This window comes from Bufo bufo, chromosome 4, assembly GCF_905171765.1.
Source record: "Bufo bufo chromosome 4, aBufBuf1.1, whole genome shotgun sequence".
In the NCBI taxonomy this organism is placed as follows: Eukaryota; Metazoa; Chordata; class Amphibia; order Anura; family Bufonidae; genus Bufo; species Bufo bufo.
The window spans coordinates 380471762-380488422 of NC_053392.1; the positions used below are offsets into that span (position 1 = coordinate 380471762).

Genomic DNA, 16661 nt, shown 5'->3' on the forward strand with positions numbered 1-16661 from the left:
TTACTGCATATGCAGTTCATGTCATATATACTTCTTAAGAATGATTTCCTGGAACTCAGATAATCTGCCCTTGAAGGGTTTTTTCAGTCATCAAAAACGTGCACATGATTTATCACTTACAAATGTAGGGGGTCATTTACTAACCAGAAACACACCTATATTTCTGCCGCAGATTGCGGCACAAAGGTTATTTGCGCCACAATCTGCAACTTCTTCTATGCTCATGCCAAGTCTAAAAAAGGCATGATGTGGGCGGGGAAGGGAACGGGCCAGCCCGTCTCATTCATCATTTTCTACACCTGGTTTAGGCTTAGAAAATGGCCTAAATGTAAGAGCAAGGAAGCTGTCTTACATTTATTTATTAGATGCACTTATATAGCACTACTATATTCCACAGCTTTACTGACAATAGCATTTAACTGTCCCCAATGGGGCTCTCAATCTAATGTCCCTATCAGTATGTCTTTGGAGTGTGGGAGGAAACCGGAGTACCCGGAGGAAACCCACGCAAACACGGGGAGAACATACAAACTCCATGGAGATGGTGACCTTGGTCAGATTCGAACCTAGGACCCCAGCGCTAACCACTGAGCCACCGTGCTGCCCATATAGAATCAGTGGTGGATGCGCCGAAGTTATGTAGAGGCCTACGCCTCTACATAAATTTGGCAATCCACCGCCAGCGGAGGGGTTATTAAGTCTGGCGTCTAAAACGCCGGTCTTAATAAATGTGCCCCTGTATTTCTATAAGCGCAAAAAAATTTCAATTTTATAATTTCATTGCTGTGCAAGAATTATTATAATTAGGTTGATAGATCTTTAAAAATTTTAGGGATCTTTCGTTTTCTGTATATTATGATTTTGTTAGTTAAAGGGATTCTGTCACCAGGTTTCACCCCTGTCAGCTAAACATATGCTGATGTTCAGGGCCTCATCAGGATTCCTAATGTGGGCTTCTAAATGTGATCCGTAGCCTTATTTTGCTAAAAAACTGGTTTTACTAACCTGTCACTCAAAGAAATAAGGTGCCCAAGGGGATGTCAAGGGATGCAAGGTGCTGGCCGCACCCACCGCCGTTTGTGCCCAGCGCCGCCTTTCCAGACTTCTGCACCGCCTCCTAATCCTCTGTGCCGCCTCTCGCTCTCCCTCCCTCCCCCCTCCTCCTGCTGTAAGATCTTGCGCGTGCGCACAGGGCTCTGCCTGATGCGCCCGTGCAGACTTCTCGATTTGGCTTCTTAAAGCGAAGTGCGCATGCGTCGGCACTTCGCTCAACCCAGGTATGACCTGCACTCTGGCGCCAGCCTCTCAGAGCCCTGTGCGCACGCGCGATATCTTACAGCAGGAGGAGGGGGGAGGGAGGGAGAGCGATGGGCGGCACAGAGGATTAGGAGGCGGTGCAGAAGTCTGGAAAGGCGGCGCTGGGCACGAACGGTGGTGGGTGCGGCGGGCAACTTGCATCGCTTGACATCCCCTTGGGCACTTTATTTCTTTGAGTGACAGGTTAGTAAAACCTGTTTTTTTAGCAAAATAAGGCTACGGATCACATTTAGAAGCCCACATTAGGAATCCTGATGAGGCCCTGAACATCAGCATATGCTTAGCTGACAGGGGTGAAACCTGGTGACAGAATCCCTTTAAGGAAAGGGGCTTACGTGATGGGCAAAATGGCTGGGTTTAGAGCTATAGCTATCCTAGAGCAATTGCAGGTTTCTCCAGTAAATATACAGAGCAATGACCTGTTAGATATAATATACAGTAGATATAGGACACGTAGGTATGTCATTAGCCTCTTTGAGGGGATGGCCGTCACGGCAGATGCCGCTGTGTAGCCATACCATGAAGGATGCTTCATTAATATTCCTAAAGAAGCTAGCTGCAGAGGTTGCTATGTTCTTGTAAATCTTTACTGCTACTACTAGGTCATTTAGCTGCTGCTTGCAGAAAGTAATCATCTGCTTACGTCACACAGCTTGCCAGCTACCTAACTCCTCTGGACATAATGCTCGGGCTGCTGGCAGCAGCTGCACACGATGTGGATCATCCAGGAGTAAACCAGCCATTTTTGATAAAAACTAAACACCATCTTGCCAGCCTGTACCAGGTAACAATATGTGAGCTTTATGTGTCCAAACAAAAGTATTTACTGTATGTATACAAAATCCGCGTTTTTTGGAATCCCCATGCGTATCGCCGTTAGCAGTTATTATCTGTATTAAAAAGAATCTATCAGCATGAAAATGTTGCCTGAAGGCACCATTTATTAGATTTGGAGACTCTAAAGCCTCATTCACACGTCAGTGTTTGGTCAGTGATTTCCATCAGTGATTGTGAGCCAAAACCAGGATTGGATCCTACACAGACATAAGGTATAAGGGAAAGATCTGCAACTGTTCTGTGTTTAGATCCGCACCTGGTTTTGGTTCACAATCACTGATCAAACACTGACTGTGTGAATGTTAGGGCTGTTTCACACGAGCGGATGCCGTGCGTGGCATCCGCTCCATGAAAGAGTGCCAAGACCCGATGCAGACTGCAGAGGCACGGAGCATTAACATGACTGATAATGCTCCGTGCCTCTCTGTGACCTCTTTACTACGAAATCACAGTGACAGGTCGGGTCTTGGCACCCTTTCACGGAGCGGATGCCACGCACGGCATCCGCTCGTGTGAAACAGCCCTAAAGGTTTAGTAATTGTACTTGTTAGATTGTGATTTCCTAAAAGCGGCTCTGTCACCTGGATCCGCCCTACCCGACTAGACATATAGGTAAGGTTGAAGATACCTGTCTCATGTCTGTCGGTGGTATAGTTGCGGAGAAAATTCAACTTAAAAAATTATGCAAATTAGCTATTTGAGCACCAGAAGGTGGGCTTATGCAGTTTGAACACCGCTCCAGCGACAACTCTCTGCTTTTCCTCACCCCCTGCCTTTAGAATGACAGCGCTAGATCGCACTTGTGTCCAGAATGGCGCGTGCGCACAACATCTTCAGCTCCATCTCGACAAGTGAAGATGTTGTGTGCATGCGCCGTTCTGGACACGAGTGCGGTCTAGCGCTGTCAATCTAAAGGCAGGGGGGCGTGATAAAAAGCAGAGGGGTGTCATTATGGAGCACCAGGGGCGTCTCTGCAGCAGTGCTTGAATCACATGAGCCCGCCTCCTGGTACTCAAGTAGTTAATTAGCATAATTTTTAAAGTAAATTTTTCTCTGCAACAATACTACCGACAGATAATCAGCGTCATCAACCCTACCCGGCTATATGCCTGGTAGCGTAGGGTTGATCTGGGTGTAACTCAGTTACACATAGTATATACATAATAAATGAATAATAGCTAACCTATAGTTAGCACATCATAAACCATAATAGTGACTGCATTATAGATGCTCTCTGATCCTTCTTTGACAATATATATTCATGCATTTTTGTTTCTTCCGAAGAACACATCCGTTTTAGAGAACCATCACTGGAGGTCCACTGTCGGCATGCTGAGAGAATCAAGCCTATTTGCACATTTGTCAAAGGAAATCACGTAAGTATTATAAAAGAGCGGAACTCTGATATTTGTATATTTCCTTAAAATGTAAAAAAAATATACGCCCTAAAACACAAGGTCATTCTCTTCATACACTTTGTCGATAGAAAGAAAATATACAAAAAACTTGCAGGAAATATCTCTGATGTCAAATGGCAGGGTCATTGGGGATATAGATAGGTAAACCAGCCACATGGCGTGTCCAGAGTTTCTAAATGAAAAAATGATGACAATATTCATCTTAGTACTGCAGTAAAGAATGAAATGATGAAGACTGAGGAGGAATGATTCATTCTGACATCAGTGAGTCCCAAAGAAACAGAGAGGAGCTGCTATGATGTTTTAGTAAAGTAAAAACTGTCATGAGCCCAGTCTAACTGGTGGTGTGGTGTAAGGCCTCTTGCACACAAACGTGTTTTTTTTTTTCAGTTTACGTTCCGTTTTTTGCGTTCCGTATAAAGACTGTATACGGAACCATTCATTTCAATGGATCCGCAAAAAAAACGGAAGGTACTCCGTATGCCTTCCGTTTCCGTTTTTTTTGTTCCTTTCAAAGATAGAACATGTCCTATTATTGTCCGCATAACGGACAAGGATAGTACTGTTCTATCAGGGGCCAGCTGTTCCGTTCCGCAAAAAAACGGAATGCACACGGATTCATCCGTACTTTTTGCAGATCCGTTTTTTTGCGGAACACAAAATACTGAAAAAGCCATACGGTCGTGTGCAAGAGTCCTAAGGATAATTCATATGTATTGGGTCAGGTTTGGACAGAATGACTTAGAAGGGGGTGTGCAATTGCCTGATAACCCCCCTTGTCACTAACACTTGCCCCATAGAGTGTAGGATAATATACAGTGGAATGTTTCATGCAATATGATCATGATTTTACATTGCTGTTGGTGGCTTTGATGAGATGGAACAAGCTGTGTCTGGACTCCTGGACCGATCACAGGTTTACTGCATCGTAGGGATCTGTTATGCTGAGTTTGGGTCATTAAACTTGTGGTTGGGCCATGAACCACATCCAGTATCTGGAATCTAGCCTTAGGGGCCATTCACATACTATCTTTAGCTGGCAGAATTTGGCCATGAGGTGGCTGCACAGAATCTGCCTTTCATTGTTTCCAATGGGAGGCTGCGCTGCCGCAACCATTTCAAGCGGAGCCTACCATTGAAATCAATGGCATTCCACATTGCCCACTGGCGGCTTGCCAGCAGAAGGCACCTCCAAATGGCACCTAAGGCATTTAAAAGCCAAAGCCAGGAGTGAATCCAGAAAGCAGGAAATGTATAAAGAAAAGATTTGATACTTTTCCCCTCTTTGTTATATACTCATGTGTTTAATTCAAAAACCGTATAAAAAATTGCCACAAAACATGATTCTAACCTTATATAATCACACAAGGAGCATCTTGCATCTCATTACTCATCTTAACCACTTGATGTTTTTTCAGGCTTGATATTGAACAGCAGTTGGGTTCTCTAATATTATCGACAGACATCAATCGTCAGAATGAGTTTCTAGGCCGATTTAAAGATCACCTTGACAACAAAGATCTCATCTTGACAGATTCAGACCACCGGCATTTTATGTTGCAGGTAATAAAAAAAAATATTCAAGTCTAAAGCGTGAGCCAGTCCCATGAGCAGTTTGACTCCTATTAAGTATTGCATTGTATATCCTGATAGGGCACAGATCATGATGGGCACAATCTCTGTGTGTAAAACCACTGGGGCAGATTTACTAATCAAACTGATCCAGTCTACTGCTGTACATGCCACAGTTATTAGCTGTTTTAGACTCTTTTTGCACTTTGCCTGAAAGGGCCCATGGCTTAGGAAAGGAGGTGGCTTAAAATGTGCTAAGGTGTATCAAAATTGTGCCAATACTTAGTCCAGAGAGTAAGGTAGTCGTAAAATAAATCAACTATTAGGCTGTGTCAATTTAGACAAAAGTGTCTAAAGATGCAACAAATTTATCATACGGCATGATCTTCTGTGATAAATTTGTCACATTTCTGGACTGTCTAATCCAAGCTTACACTTTTAAATTATTAGGATTAGTGAATCTGTCCCTTTGTGTTAAAAAAAAAGTATAAGAGTGATAGATTAGGGTCGTTTTTACATAGTGAACAAGTGCTGATAAATGATATACAAGCCTATCAGCACTAATTTTCACATGGCCCTTTGCAAACAGAATAAGATATATTTATGATTGTTACGACAATCATGAATTCAGTTGCATATTGTCAGCAGTACATCCCCCGTTTACATGGGGTGATGTACTGCTGACAAATTTGGATTCTTAGTTCCGCATATAAAATGTGATCACCCAGCATTTGTTTATTTATCGGGTGATCGGTGGCATGTTTACAGGGGGCAATGATGAGAAACAAGTGTTTTCCGTTCCTGATGATCAGCCTGTGTTAAACGGCTAACAGGAAATATTAAAATTACAGGCTAGTTTTACAAGAAAAAGAAAAACTTTGGGGCCTGTAAAAGCTTGTAATTATAATGCTTCTGGTTTGCCAGTAAGGTGTCACTTTTACTTTTGTCTTTGCACACAGAGGTAACATTGTACATGCCTAACGTGTGGGCAACTATTTGGCCTGATCATCATACAGACATTTACTTAACTTTACCAGTGTTTATGAGGAGAGAGCCAAGTGCTTTGCTTGGTGCACTGAAACGTTAAACAGACAATACCTGCAAAATGTTACATTGTACATTTCAGAGCTTGAGAGCACAGTATAGCATGACAAAAGGAATAGAATAGGCCAATATGGGACATGAACTGTATGTACAGACATGAGACCTGACATATGATTATTAAAGGGAACCCGTCATCACCTTTCTGCTGACCTCACTGAGGGCAGTATAACTTAGTGACAGAAATGCTGATTTCCGCGGTGTGTCACTCATGAGATAATAGTCAGTGGTTGCTGAGAACCAGCCTCATAATCATTGCAGCCCAGGCCTTGAAAAGAGTCAAATCTACCTGAGAAGAGTCCAGGTTATTATAATCTCCTGCACTCCCCGTCCATCTGCTGATGATTGGCAGTTCTCTCCTAGAGAGAAAGGGAGAAAACTGAAGCCTGTCAGTCATCAGCAGGTGGGCAGGGAGAGCAGGAATTGATGACTAACCATGACTCTTCTCAGGTGGCCGTGACTCTTTTCCAGGCCCAGTCTGCAATGATTGTGATGTTGGTTCTCGGCAACTACTTACTTTTAGCTGATGAGTGACACACCGCTGACATCAGCATTTCTGTCACTACTTTATACTGCCCTCAGCGAGGTCAGCATAAAGTTGACAGGTTCCCTTTAAATATTTTAAACCTATTGTTCATGTACCGAATTACAATTTCAGATTGCCCTGAAGTGTGCTGACATCTGCAATCCATGCCGTGTGTGGGAGCTGAGCAAGCAGTGGAGTGAGAGAGTCTGTGAAGAATTCTACAGACAAGGTTAGATACTGCCAGGAATTGATGGCAGCTTGTCCAGCATTGCTGGGCCAAACCAATAACCTCCATCTATTTTTTTTAACAAAGTTTAAAAGATCCTCTCAGGACAAAGCCAAATCTCAGGATAAAGTGAATTAGCATTGCTTGTCTTCATTTCTGTAATTATGCAGTGGGTAAGATAAGCTGTTCAACAGAAACTCTGGCTGTGTTCACACTGGAGTTTAGTAGCTCCAGTCTCCTGCCCATCATTCATCAAAATGAGAAAGGAAAACTTTCATCAGTATGGAGCTGGGAGCTCTTCCTGTAATGTATTATTCCCAGTACACTGTACCACAGGCTTCCTTATCCTTGTACACGGGCATCTACTGTACCGACTTCTACAGGAAGCAGAAAACTACACCAGTCAAGCCCATGGAACAACTCTGTGCTTTAACTGTTATAGTGGCACATACTTACCACCACTGTTGTTAGTAAATTCGGGACATTAAAACATCAGCCCCAGGAATGTACCAAACCCACATAGGACTTCCCAGTTGGCAGGACTGTCTCTGAAAATTAGGGACAGTCCCTCCAAATTGAGGACTATTGGCAACTATGGTGGATGCCATGGTTATGAGAACAATGAGCCACATCTAAGAGGAAAACTAAACTGCCTGTATCAACCATAGTATAGCTTTCATATTTCCAAAGCAGATTTCTTAGGAGGTTTTGATAAATGAGCATGTCTGGCACTTACTGGGATATAGTGCCTGACACTAAGGAGGTTACTTTGGTTGGGGCATTCCTCTGGTCTTACATGGCTGTTTCTGTATCTTCCAAAGAGTTTTATGGACCTGCACTCTATACAACTTCTCCAACTGTGGACATGCTGCTAAGGGGGAACAGGGGCCTGAGACTAGTGATATGTAAGGGTCCCAGTGATCTAACACTGTGTATAGGTTAATGGGAAAACCCCCTGTTATGTTGTGGCCTTGTGCTAAAATAAAAAAAATACAAAATTTTCCCCATCATTCTCCGCTTAGTACCCCGTAATGGCAAAGTGAAAAAAAATTTTTAAAATTTTTTGCCAGTTTATTGAAAAATAATATTCAGACCCTTTACTCAGAACTTATTTGAAGCACCTTTGGCACCAATTACAGCCTCCAGTCTTCTTGGGTATAATGCCACAAGTTTTGCACACTTGAGTTTGGGGATTTTCTGCATACTTGTCCCCATCCAATGATTCTGTCTTCTGCAGGGTCCCCTTTCACTGCTAAAGACCGTTCCATGAATATACTATTCCATGGACTTCAGAGACCTGGCCTTAAATGTTTTGAACCCAGGATTATTGAGCAACGTATAGTGTGTCTTTAAACAAAGCCATTCCAGAATGCTATGTTCAGGAATGTACAAATACATGTCTACCTCACAAGTCTCTCATTAAACCCATTAAATTACATTGTGCAGTTGCATTTCCAGCATATCTGTCTGAAAGGGATAAAGCAGCCTATTAAATGCCTCTCTACTGCTGTGAATTTTATTTCTGGACTCCCAATGGGCATGTAATGGGTATGCAGTCAGTTAGCAGGGTAATGGCTAAATTTTTATTTTTTTTATCTTCTGCCTAGGAGACCTTGAACGGAAGTTTGGCCTAGAAATAAGCCCACTTTGCAATCAACAAAAAGACTCAATACCCAGTATACAAGTTGGTAAGTACACTTAAAACCAAATCATCATTGTCATATCTAATTAGTAACACATTTTAACCAGAAGCAATACATCGATCCAGTCATCTTTAATTTCTTGACATAGCTCAGGAATTATTATTAAAAGAATGAGTGTAGTAACAACAGAACAATATAAAAAGTGAAGCTTCCATAGAGTAGTATTCGGCTGTGTTCATTCATTTGGGGCTATTTTTAAAGGGGTTGTACGGCAGATTAAATTTCTGTAAAGAAAAGGTTAAGAACACTGTTCCCCCACTGTTCACATTTTGGTGCTTACTGGTCCATCAAAATACAGGAAACGACTGCCCAGCCAATCACAAGCTGAGGCGGGTTACCACTATGGTCATTGACTGACTGAGTTCTCACCAAAAAGTAGAGACCAGCAGGGGACCAGGAAGCAGCAGAACAGGAGCGGTAGGGGAATAGTAATATGAGTATGATTTATTTTTCACCATTTATCCTTTCACGTCACCAAAGGTGGATCTTAAACAAAGGAACATTTACATAAAAGAATAAGGCAAGGTTCACAAGTACAGTATGGTTTTGTAGCCAACGTATAATGGGATCTGGCCGGTTTCTGACATAAATGTTGGCTTTCAGCTGGACAAAAAGTACTGCGTGCAGTATCCTTTCTCCGACCAAAAGACAGCATTAATGCTAGAAAGCGGCCTGTTCCCCGTTGGATCCCATTATAGTCGATGGGGATTCGGTGATGTGCAGCAGTGTGTGGCTATGCCAGATATACGATGAACTCCACCAGTCTGCTCCTCTGCTGGAACAGACTGCCCGAGTTCACAATGCATATGTAAACCTAGCCTTAGCTAAGGTTGTGGTTACAGAACAAAAAAATGAAGAAGAAAACAGATCTGCTTTATTTTAATGCATCAGTTGTGCTCAGTTTTCATCAGTTTTTGTCCGTTCCGTCAGGTTTCAGTTATTTTTGACGGGAGAAAAAGTGCAGCAGGCAGGACTTTTTCTCCCATCAAAAATAAATGATGTCTGTCAAATCTGAAATTGAGCACAACTGATGCCCATTCAAACAAATAGGGATTAAAACTGATCCATTTTTTTTTCTGTTCTTCTGACGGATAAGAAAAAACGGAAACCCCTTAGCTAATTTAGGCAAAAGTTGTTTCTTTCATTCACACATTTATATACTTGCAATACGTAGCCAGAACAGGGAAGCCAATGTTATTAGTAAAGTTTGGGTCCTGAGCTGGTGCTATCTGCTCTATGATCAGTAGGGGACATCCTTATCTTACCACATTTGGTCAGTGGTTGGCCCAGAAGCAACCAATTGAAGGTAAAAACGTACAAAAGTAAAAATACATTTATTATTTAAAAAATTTAAACTAATGCCACATTATTGCCCTTTTAGACAAGATACTAGTTTGCATTTTTCCAAACGTATTTGAACTTATTTTCTTTTCAATTGTCCTTAGGCTTCATGACCTACATTGCAGAGCCACTGTTTGTGGAGTGGGCAAGATTCACTGGAGACACTCCTCTATCTGTAAATATGATAAATCACCTCAGGAAGAACAAGTCCAAGTGGAGGGCCCTTTTACATAAGCAGCGCAGCAAGAGCAATGATCGATTGGGGCCAGTCACTGAAGGAAAAGATGACCAAAAGATCGGTGAAGGTGGAGGTCCCTAGAGACCAGATCTTTTTATGTCATTGCTGCCTTTTCCTTAGCTGCTTTCAATGAAGAGGGATTCATATCAACCTCAGGTGGGCTGTTGTTGCTTTTCACAACAGGTCTAAGAGAGGTCAGAAGGAAGCAGCGTATAGTAATCCGGGTAACAGTGGTTGCCTACTGCCCTGTCTGGTATCATGTTCTATCAGCCTATTCAGCATTTCTCACTTACTTCAGAGTGGGCAAGACCAGCACCCTAATTTCTAATGATCAAACTGATTAGACATGAGGACACCGGGATAGGTGGATTCTCCTGAATGAACCTTCCAACTGGAGGATGCCATATGATGCAGACTAATGTAGCAGCATATAGCGCTTTTTGCAAGCTATCCCCAACCTCTTGAGTGACATCCAGCCATGTTAACTAAAGCAAATACGAAATCATGAACAAAACCACAGCCTAAAGGGGGGAAAAAACACCAGCATCAACTGGACTCAGAAGAGATCTATCTGACAAGACAACTTTATATTCTTATGTAAAGTATCACAAGCGAGATATTGTCTTTATTTTTACTTTTTATATTATGTAGATCAGAAGAAAAGATTTGAATGAAGCACTAGCCACACTACCCTACAAATGTACAGACACTTTTGAATGTTTTCACACCACTTTGGATTTAACAAGCGACTCTCGCTGAAAGGAGAGATTGAATAAACTGTTAGCTGGACTTGTTTGGCTTTTTACACCTCATTTTCATCACAAAGAGTTTATAAATGTCATTACAGCAGATGTATTTTTGCATCTGCTCTATTTTCTGTATCTGCTCTATTTTCTGTATATACGGAGCTACTGATCCCCATGCCAAAATACCGATGAGTTGTGAAACTGCTACCTGTACAGATATTGGCACTGTGAACAGAAAACTGTTACATTGAAGAAAAAATATATATTATATCATGTGTAAATATGGTATGTAGAGGATTATTTCTAATAGAGCACTCATTTACAGATAAAGGCCTTAAATTTGAACTTGTAACGTTTCAGTCGTTGTATTATCCACCTAATTCACTAATGCCTTTGGTCAAACGTTAACAGTCTCTGTACGGATAGTCACTTTGAAATCGAACACTAGGACTTATTTGCCAATATCGCATTTTTAATGGAGGATTAACACTTGATCAGAGCAGTCAATCAGAATATATACTGTATGTTTGTACAGCAAGCTAAAATCCTCAACACAGAAACAGACTACGGTATATTCTAAATGTGGACAGGCCCCAATTATACATTTACCTGCTGTTGTCCTTGTAATAAGGTGTTGTACCGTTCCCAAGCCACATAGACCTTGAAAATCCTCAATGTAATGCAGCTACTGTACAGCAGGAGCAAAGATTACATTTTATTAATACCGACCTTCAATGTTGTAATTACTACAAAAGACAAACACAGTTGCCCAGATTTTTTAATAAAGCAGGACAACTGTTTTCAGGATCCTCTTATTCTGATTTTAAATCTCCATCACATTGATAAATCTGCTACCTCTGTGACATCTGCACCAGCTTCTCCAGCTCCAATACTCTGCACCACCATGGAGCTTCTGTAAGGCACTAGGGAGCCTCAAATCTAAATATTCGCCGCCCATAGAAAGAGAGTGTGGGGGTGAGGTACAGTACATGCGTGTATGGAAACTCTTGACGGATTACCAAACTCTTGACGGGTCATCCGTGTCCAGTGGAGTTAGGAGTGGAAACTAACATGACAATACGTTATATTTATAGTTTTTTAAATGTTATTATGATATTAGGATGATACATTGATAGAAAAAGAGAGCCTAATAATGTGCATTTTATTTTTAAGTAGTCTGTAAAAAAAATTACTCCCTACATATGAATGCATGCACATATACAGTATCTTATGAAGGCAAGTCATAGGAGGAGATTCGTTAAAGGGAACCAGTCACCAGGATTTTGTGTATAGAGCTAAGGACATGGGTTGCTAGATGGCCGCTAGCACATCTGCAATATCCAGTCCCCATAGCTCTGTGTGCTTTTATTGTGTAAAAAAACCGATTTGATACATATGCAAATTAACCTGAGATGAGTCCTGTCCCTGACTCATATCAGGGACAGGACTCATCTCAGGTAATTTGCATATGTAACAAATCATTTTTTTTTTTTACACAATAAAAGCACCCAGAGCTATGGGGACTGGATATTGCGGATGTGCTAGCGGCGATCCAGCAACTCATGTCCTCAGCGCTATACACAAAATCCCGGTGACAGGTTCCCTTTAAGACCATTGTTTTGTACACTGGTCTTAATCTGTGTGGCCCTGGCATGAGGTGCACCACAATTATTAAGAGGTGCACGACTCTTAAAGGGGTTTTCAGAGTGTTTAATACTGATGACATAGCCTCAGGATAGGTGATCGTTATCTGATTGGTGGGAGTCCGACACCTGGCACCCCTTTCAATCAGCTGTTTGAAGAGGTCGCAGTGCTCCGGTAAGCGGCACGGTCTCTTCCTAGGCCAGTGCTGTCACATTCTTTGGTCACATGGCCTAGATGCAATGGGGCTGAGTTGCATTACCAAGCACAGCTGCTATCCAATGGAAGGTCCTGTGCTTGGCAAGCTGTGAGTAGGACCCAGGACTCATCGGAGCGCTATAGCCTCTTCAAATAGCTGATTGGCGAGGGTGCAGGATGTTAGACATCACCAGTCAGATGCTGATGACCTATCCTGAGGATAGGTCATCAGTATTAAACATTTGGGAAAACCTCCTTAACAATTCTGGTATACCTCGGTCACCCATGTGCCAGGAGCTGGCGTAGATTTTAGGTGTAATGTGCACCATTTTTCTGGCACGCATATTGTTAAGTATTTTAGGTCCTGGCAATCTTACCCTCTTCCTGCCTATGCCTCACCCACTTTGTTTTACAAAAGTAGTAAGGGAGATGAAAAAAGGGATAAAGTTGCAAATTTGGGCGCAAAACGGAACCAAAATTTGCAACTTTTCCACGTTAATAATGAATAGAAATGGAAATGACGTGTTAAATTTAAAGAGCCTCTGGACATCTTGGGAAGCATCAGAAGATACACTGTGCAAACGCCGATTTGGCTCAGTAACTTGGTGCCTACACAGTGGATCTGATGAGTGCTGCTTTTCGAGCTCTTCAGACCCACTGCTGCAAGAACTCAGGATTGGACGAGATGTCTAGCCCTGTCATTCAAAAGGGGGGATTCAGAGAGCAGTTCTAGCGGTGCTCTTAGCACACTGGCCAACACCCTGCTGCTCCAAATTCCTAAAATACCTAAATATCGAAATGAATATATGTGCACACTTATTATGCCTGGAGAGGGAAATAAATATATTGTTCTACTCAGCATTATCAACCTTACCAGGCAATATGCCTGGTGTAATAGGATTGATCATGCTAACAGAGGCTCTTTAAAGGACATCTTCACCCAGATTTTATTCTTTAATCCATCTTTAAAATTTTTAGTTAGTGGATAATGCTGGCCATGATTTCTACTTGCAACTCACACACATTAGATCAATGCCGGTCAATCCTACTAATAGCAGTGGGATCCACTAACAATTTAATTTGTCACGCTAAACAAGGATCAGACTTGTTAGATTACAACATGTCAATGTTATCTTACCTGGAAATAAGCTAATGCTACAGGAGTCTGGAATTTCTCTTTACTGGTTTGAAATTTGATAATTATGGGTTTGGAAAGCCGTAAGACAAACCAGTGACTAGGGCCAGTCGTAGAATCAATGTGTTGACTAGAACATGACCATGCATCATTTATATCTCATTGAACATTGGGTAATAGTCCAGATATCACAATTATGGTCTCATTAAGCCTCGTTATTGTACACGTATAGAATGGAGGATGATCACTTCCATTTGCAGAAACAAGTTACAATATAGTGTGCTAAGATCACGCTTTCAGTCCGAGCTGTGTGATCTACTCATGTATAATATTTAGTGTATCAGATAAAAATGTACATACAGGAAAAAAATTATAATTGATGACTGCCAGGATATATTGCCATAAATACTTGGTCTACTAGTAAAAGTAATGATAGTAATATATTTTAAACTAGCTTCACTTACAAAACCTCTTTTTCTGTAATCTGATAGCAATAAAATACCTTATAACATGCTGCTGTGGGATGTCTATACTGAAAGCTGTAAACCAGTTTTCACAAATAGTCCCAAATCTGGACTAGATAGCCTGGAATATCATGTAATATCATGTAATATCCCGATATGATTGTAAGCACTGGTGATCATAATATCATATAAGTGCGGGACAGTAGCCCCGCGGGCGGCCCGATGCTCAAAGCATTATAGTAACCTATGCTGCTGTGCGCTCCCGTGCGCAAGATGGGTGGGAGAGCAGGAGATTATGAATAACCATGACTCTTCTCAGGTAGATTTGACTCTTTTCAAGACCTGGGCTGCAATGATTATGATGCTAGTTCTCAGCAACCACTTACTTTTAGCTGATGAGTGACACACCGCTGAAATCAGTGCGTCTGTCACTACGTTATGCTGCCCTGAGTGAGGTCAGCATAAAGTTGATGACAGGTTCCCTTTAAATTTAACAACATTTCATTTGTGCTGAGCTTTCACAAGTATCCTGGGTTTAAAAACTGAGCTCATCTGAGATAAATAAGCCAGAGTTGAGTGCAGCTACACAAAGCATCTTCATTTATTACATTACATCTAGTTTCAGTGGGCACCATCTATTGCTTCTTTACCAGTGGTAGCACTGCAGATTTGCTGCCAGGTTTCCCTGAATAGTACAGCTGATTTCTAATATTATCAAGGGACTTTTCTAACAAAAAGGGCTGTCAAACAAACACACAACCCCTTTACGTGCATTAAAGCAATTTAATCAAGCCCCATCTATGACTTAGGAAAATATAAACGGATTAGATGAATTTACAGTCTTGCGGTGCAGATATGCAATCTGCTATATTGTATAGAACCTATTGGCCTTTTTGCCTCCCAAAGTAGCATCCATCAAGCAGTACTATTATACCCAAATATTAAAGGGCACAAAGAGCAGGAATGTTAAGGTGCTGCATAATACTCTGCTTTAGAAAGCCTCAAAAAGTCTATATTTTTATTTTGTAAAGGTTGTCGTAGCGTTGCGGATAAGAGAAATGTATAACTAGTATCGACTAATAATCGAATATGATTATTTATAGTCCCATTGAACAGTCTCTTTATGTCAGTCATGCAAGAAGTTCATACTGTATTTTAATTTAAGTTTTTTCATTTGATTCTGTACATAGTGTGTATGGCATTTGATATAATATAGGTAAAGTCTATATGAACTACAATAAACATATTTAATAAGTGCCTACCTAGTATGGCGACAAATCTCAATGCACCATCAGTAGGGTAAATCTTTTTTTTTTTTTAAAGTTACTTTGTGCCACATTTCTAATAAATTAGGGAAGCATTACATTTCATGATTGAGGCTAGCTTGTGGATGCGCTCTGAACTATAGAAGCGCTGTCGGAGATGTACCTTAACAACCACTGGTCTACTGAAGGATCTGAGAGAACATATAAATAAATGTGCATCTTAATGACTCTTATGTAATATTTTGTCTCATCCACTGCTGCAAACAAAATCTGCATGGAATCCACGCCTGTGGTGCGTATTTTAAATCTGCAGTCTGTCAATTTATTCTACCACAGATTTCACCCTTTGCAATGCATAGGGTGAAATCAGTGGCAGATCCGCAGCACATACACATGTAGATTTTGCTGCACGTTTGTTGTAGAGTTTTCTGTTGATATGTAAGTCCATAGTGGATGCACACTTTTCATGGGAAATGTAATATTTGGATACAACTTTTTTAGAATTAGAATGTATATTCATCTTTAAAGGGGTTGTGTGGGCTTTACAAAGTGATGGCCTATCATCAGGGCCATCACTAGCTAATTATTGCGGGTCTGACACCTTGAACCCCCGTCGATCAGCTGTTCGAGTATAGCTCAGTCAAGTGGACAGCACTGCTTTCATTGAAGTCCACTACAAGGTTAAGTTCTGGCGCGGACTGCCAGTGATGGAGCTACACCCAAACAGCTAATCATCAGGGTTGCGGAGTGTCGGAACCCCGTTCCGGTACATAACCCAATCAGCTAGTTATAGTCTATCCTGAGCATAGGTCATCAATTGGTAATGCCCAGAAAAACCCTTTACATCTAGTTTCAGAGCTTAGGTGGCTGTTGTAAAGTAGAGCTATTATTAATATACCTCCTCTGCTAGACAGTACGGAGGTCCTACTTGCT

The 16661-nt window shown here is 41.5% G+C and overlaps 1 protein-coding gene across 2 annotated transcripts in view; it reads left to right on the forward strand.

Annotated features, from left to right (window-relative positions):
* The window catches only part of PDE7B (phosphodiesterase 7B), a 466017-nt gene extending 453638 nt beyond the window's left edge, over window positions 1–12379 (forward strand). For both annotated transcript variants that reach the window (XM_040429187.1, XM_040429186.1), the window contains 6 exons: window positions 1970–2101; window positions 3439–3530; window positions 4991–5135; window positions 6904–7000; window positions 8605–8685; window positions 10146–12379. In XM_040429187.1, the coding sequence (XP_040285121.1) occupies window positions 1970–2101; window positions 3439–3530; window positions 4991–5135; window positions 6904–7000; window positions 8605–8685; window positions 10146–10360 (762 nt within the window). In that variant the 3' untranslated portion in view covers window positions 10361–12379. The remainder of the gene's footprint in view (window positions 1–1969; window positions 2102–3438; window positions 3531–4990; window positions 5136–6903; window positions 7001–8604; window positions 8686–10145) is intronic.
* The last annotated feature ends 4282 nt before the right edge of the window (window positions 12380–16661 follow it).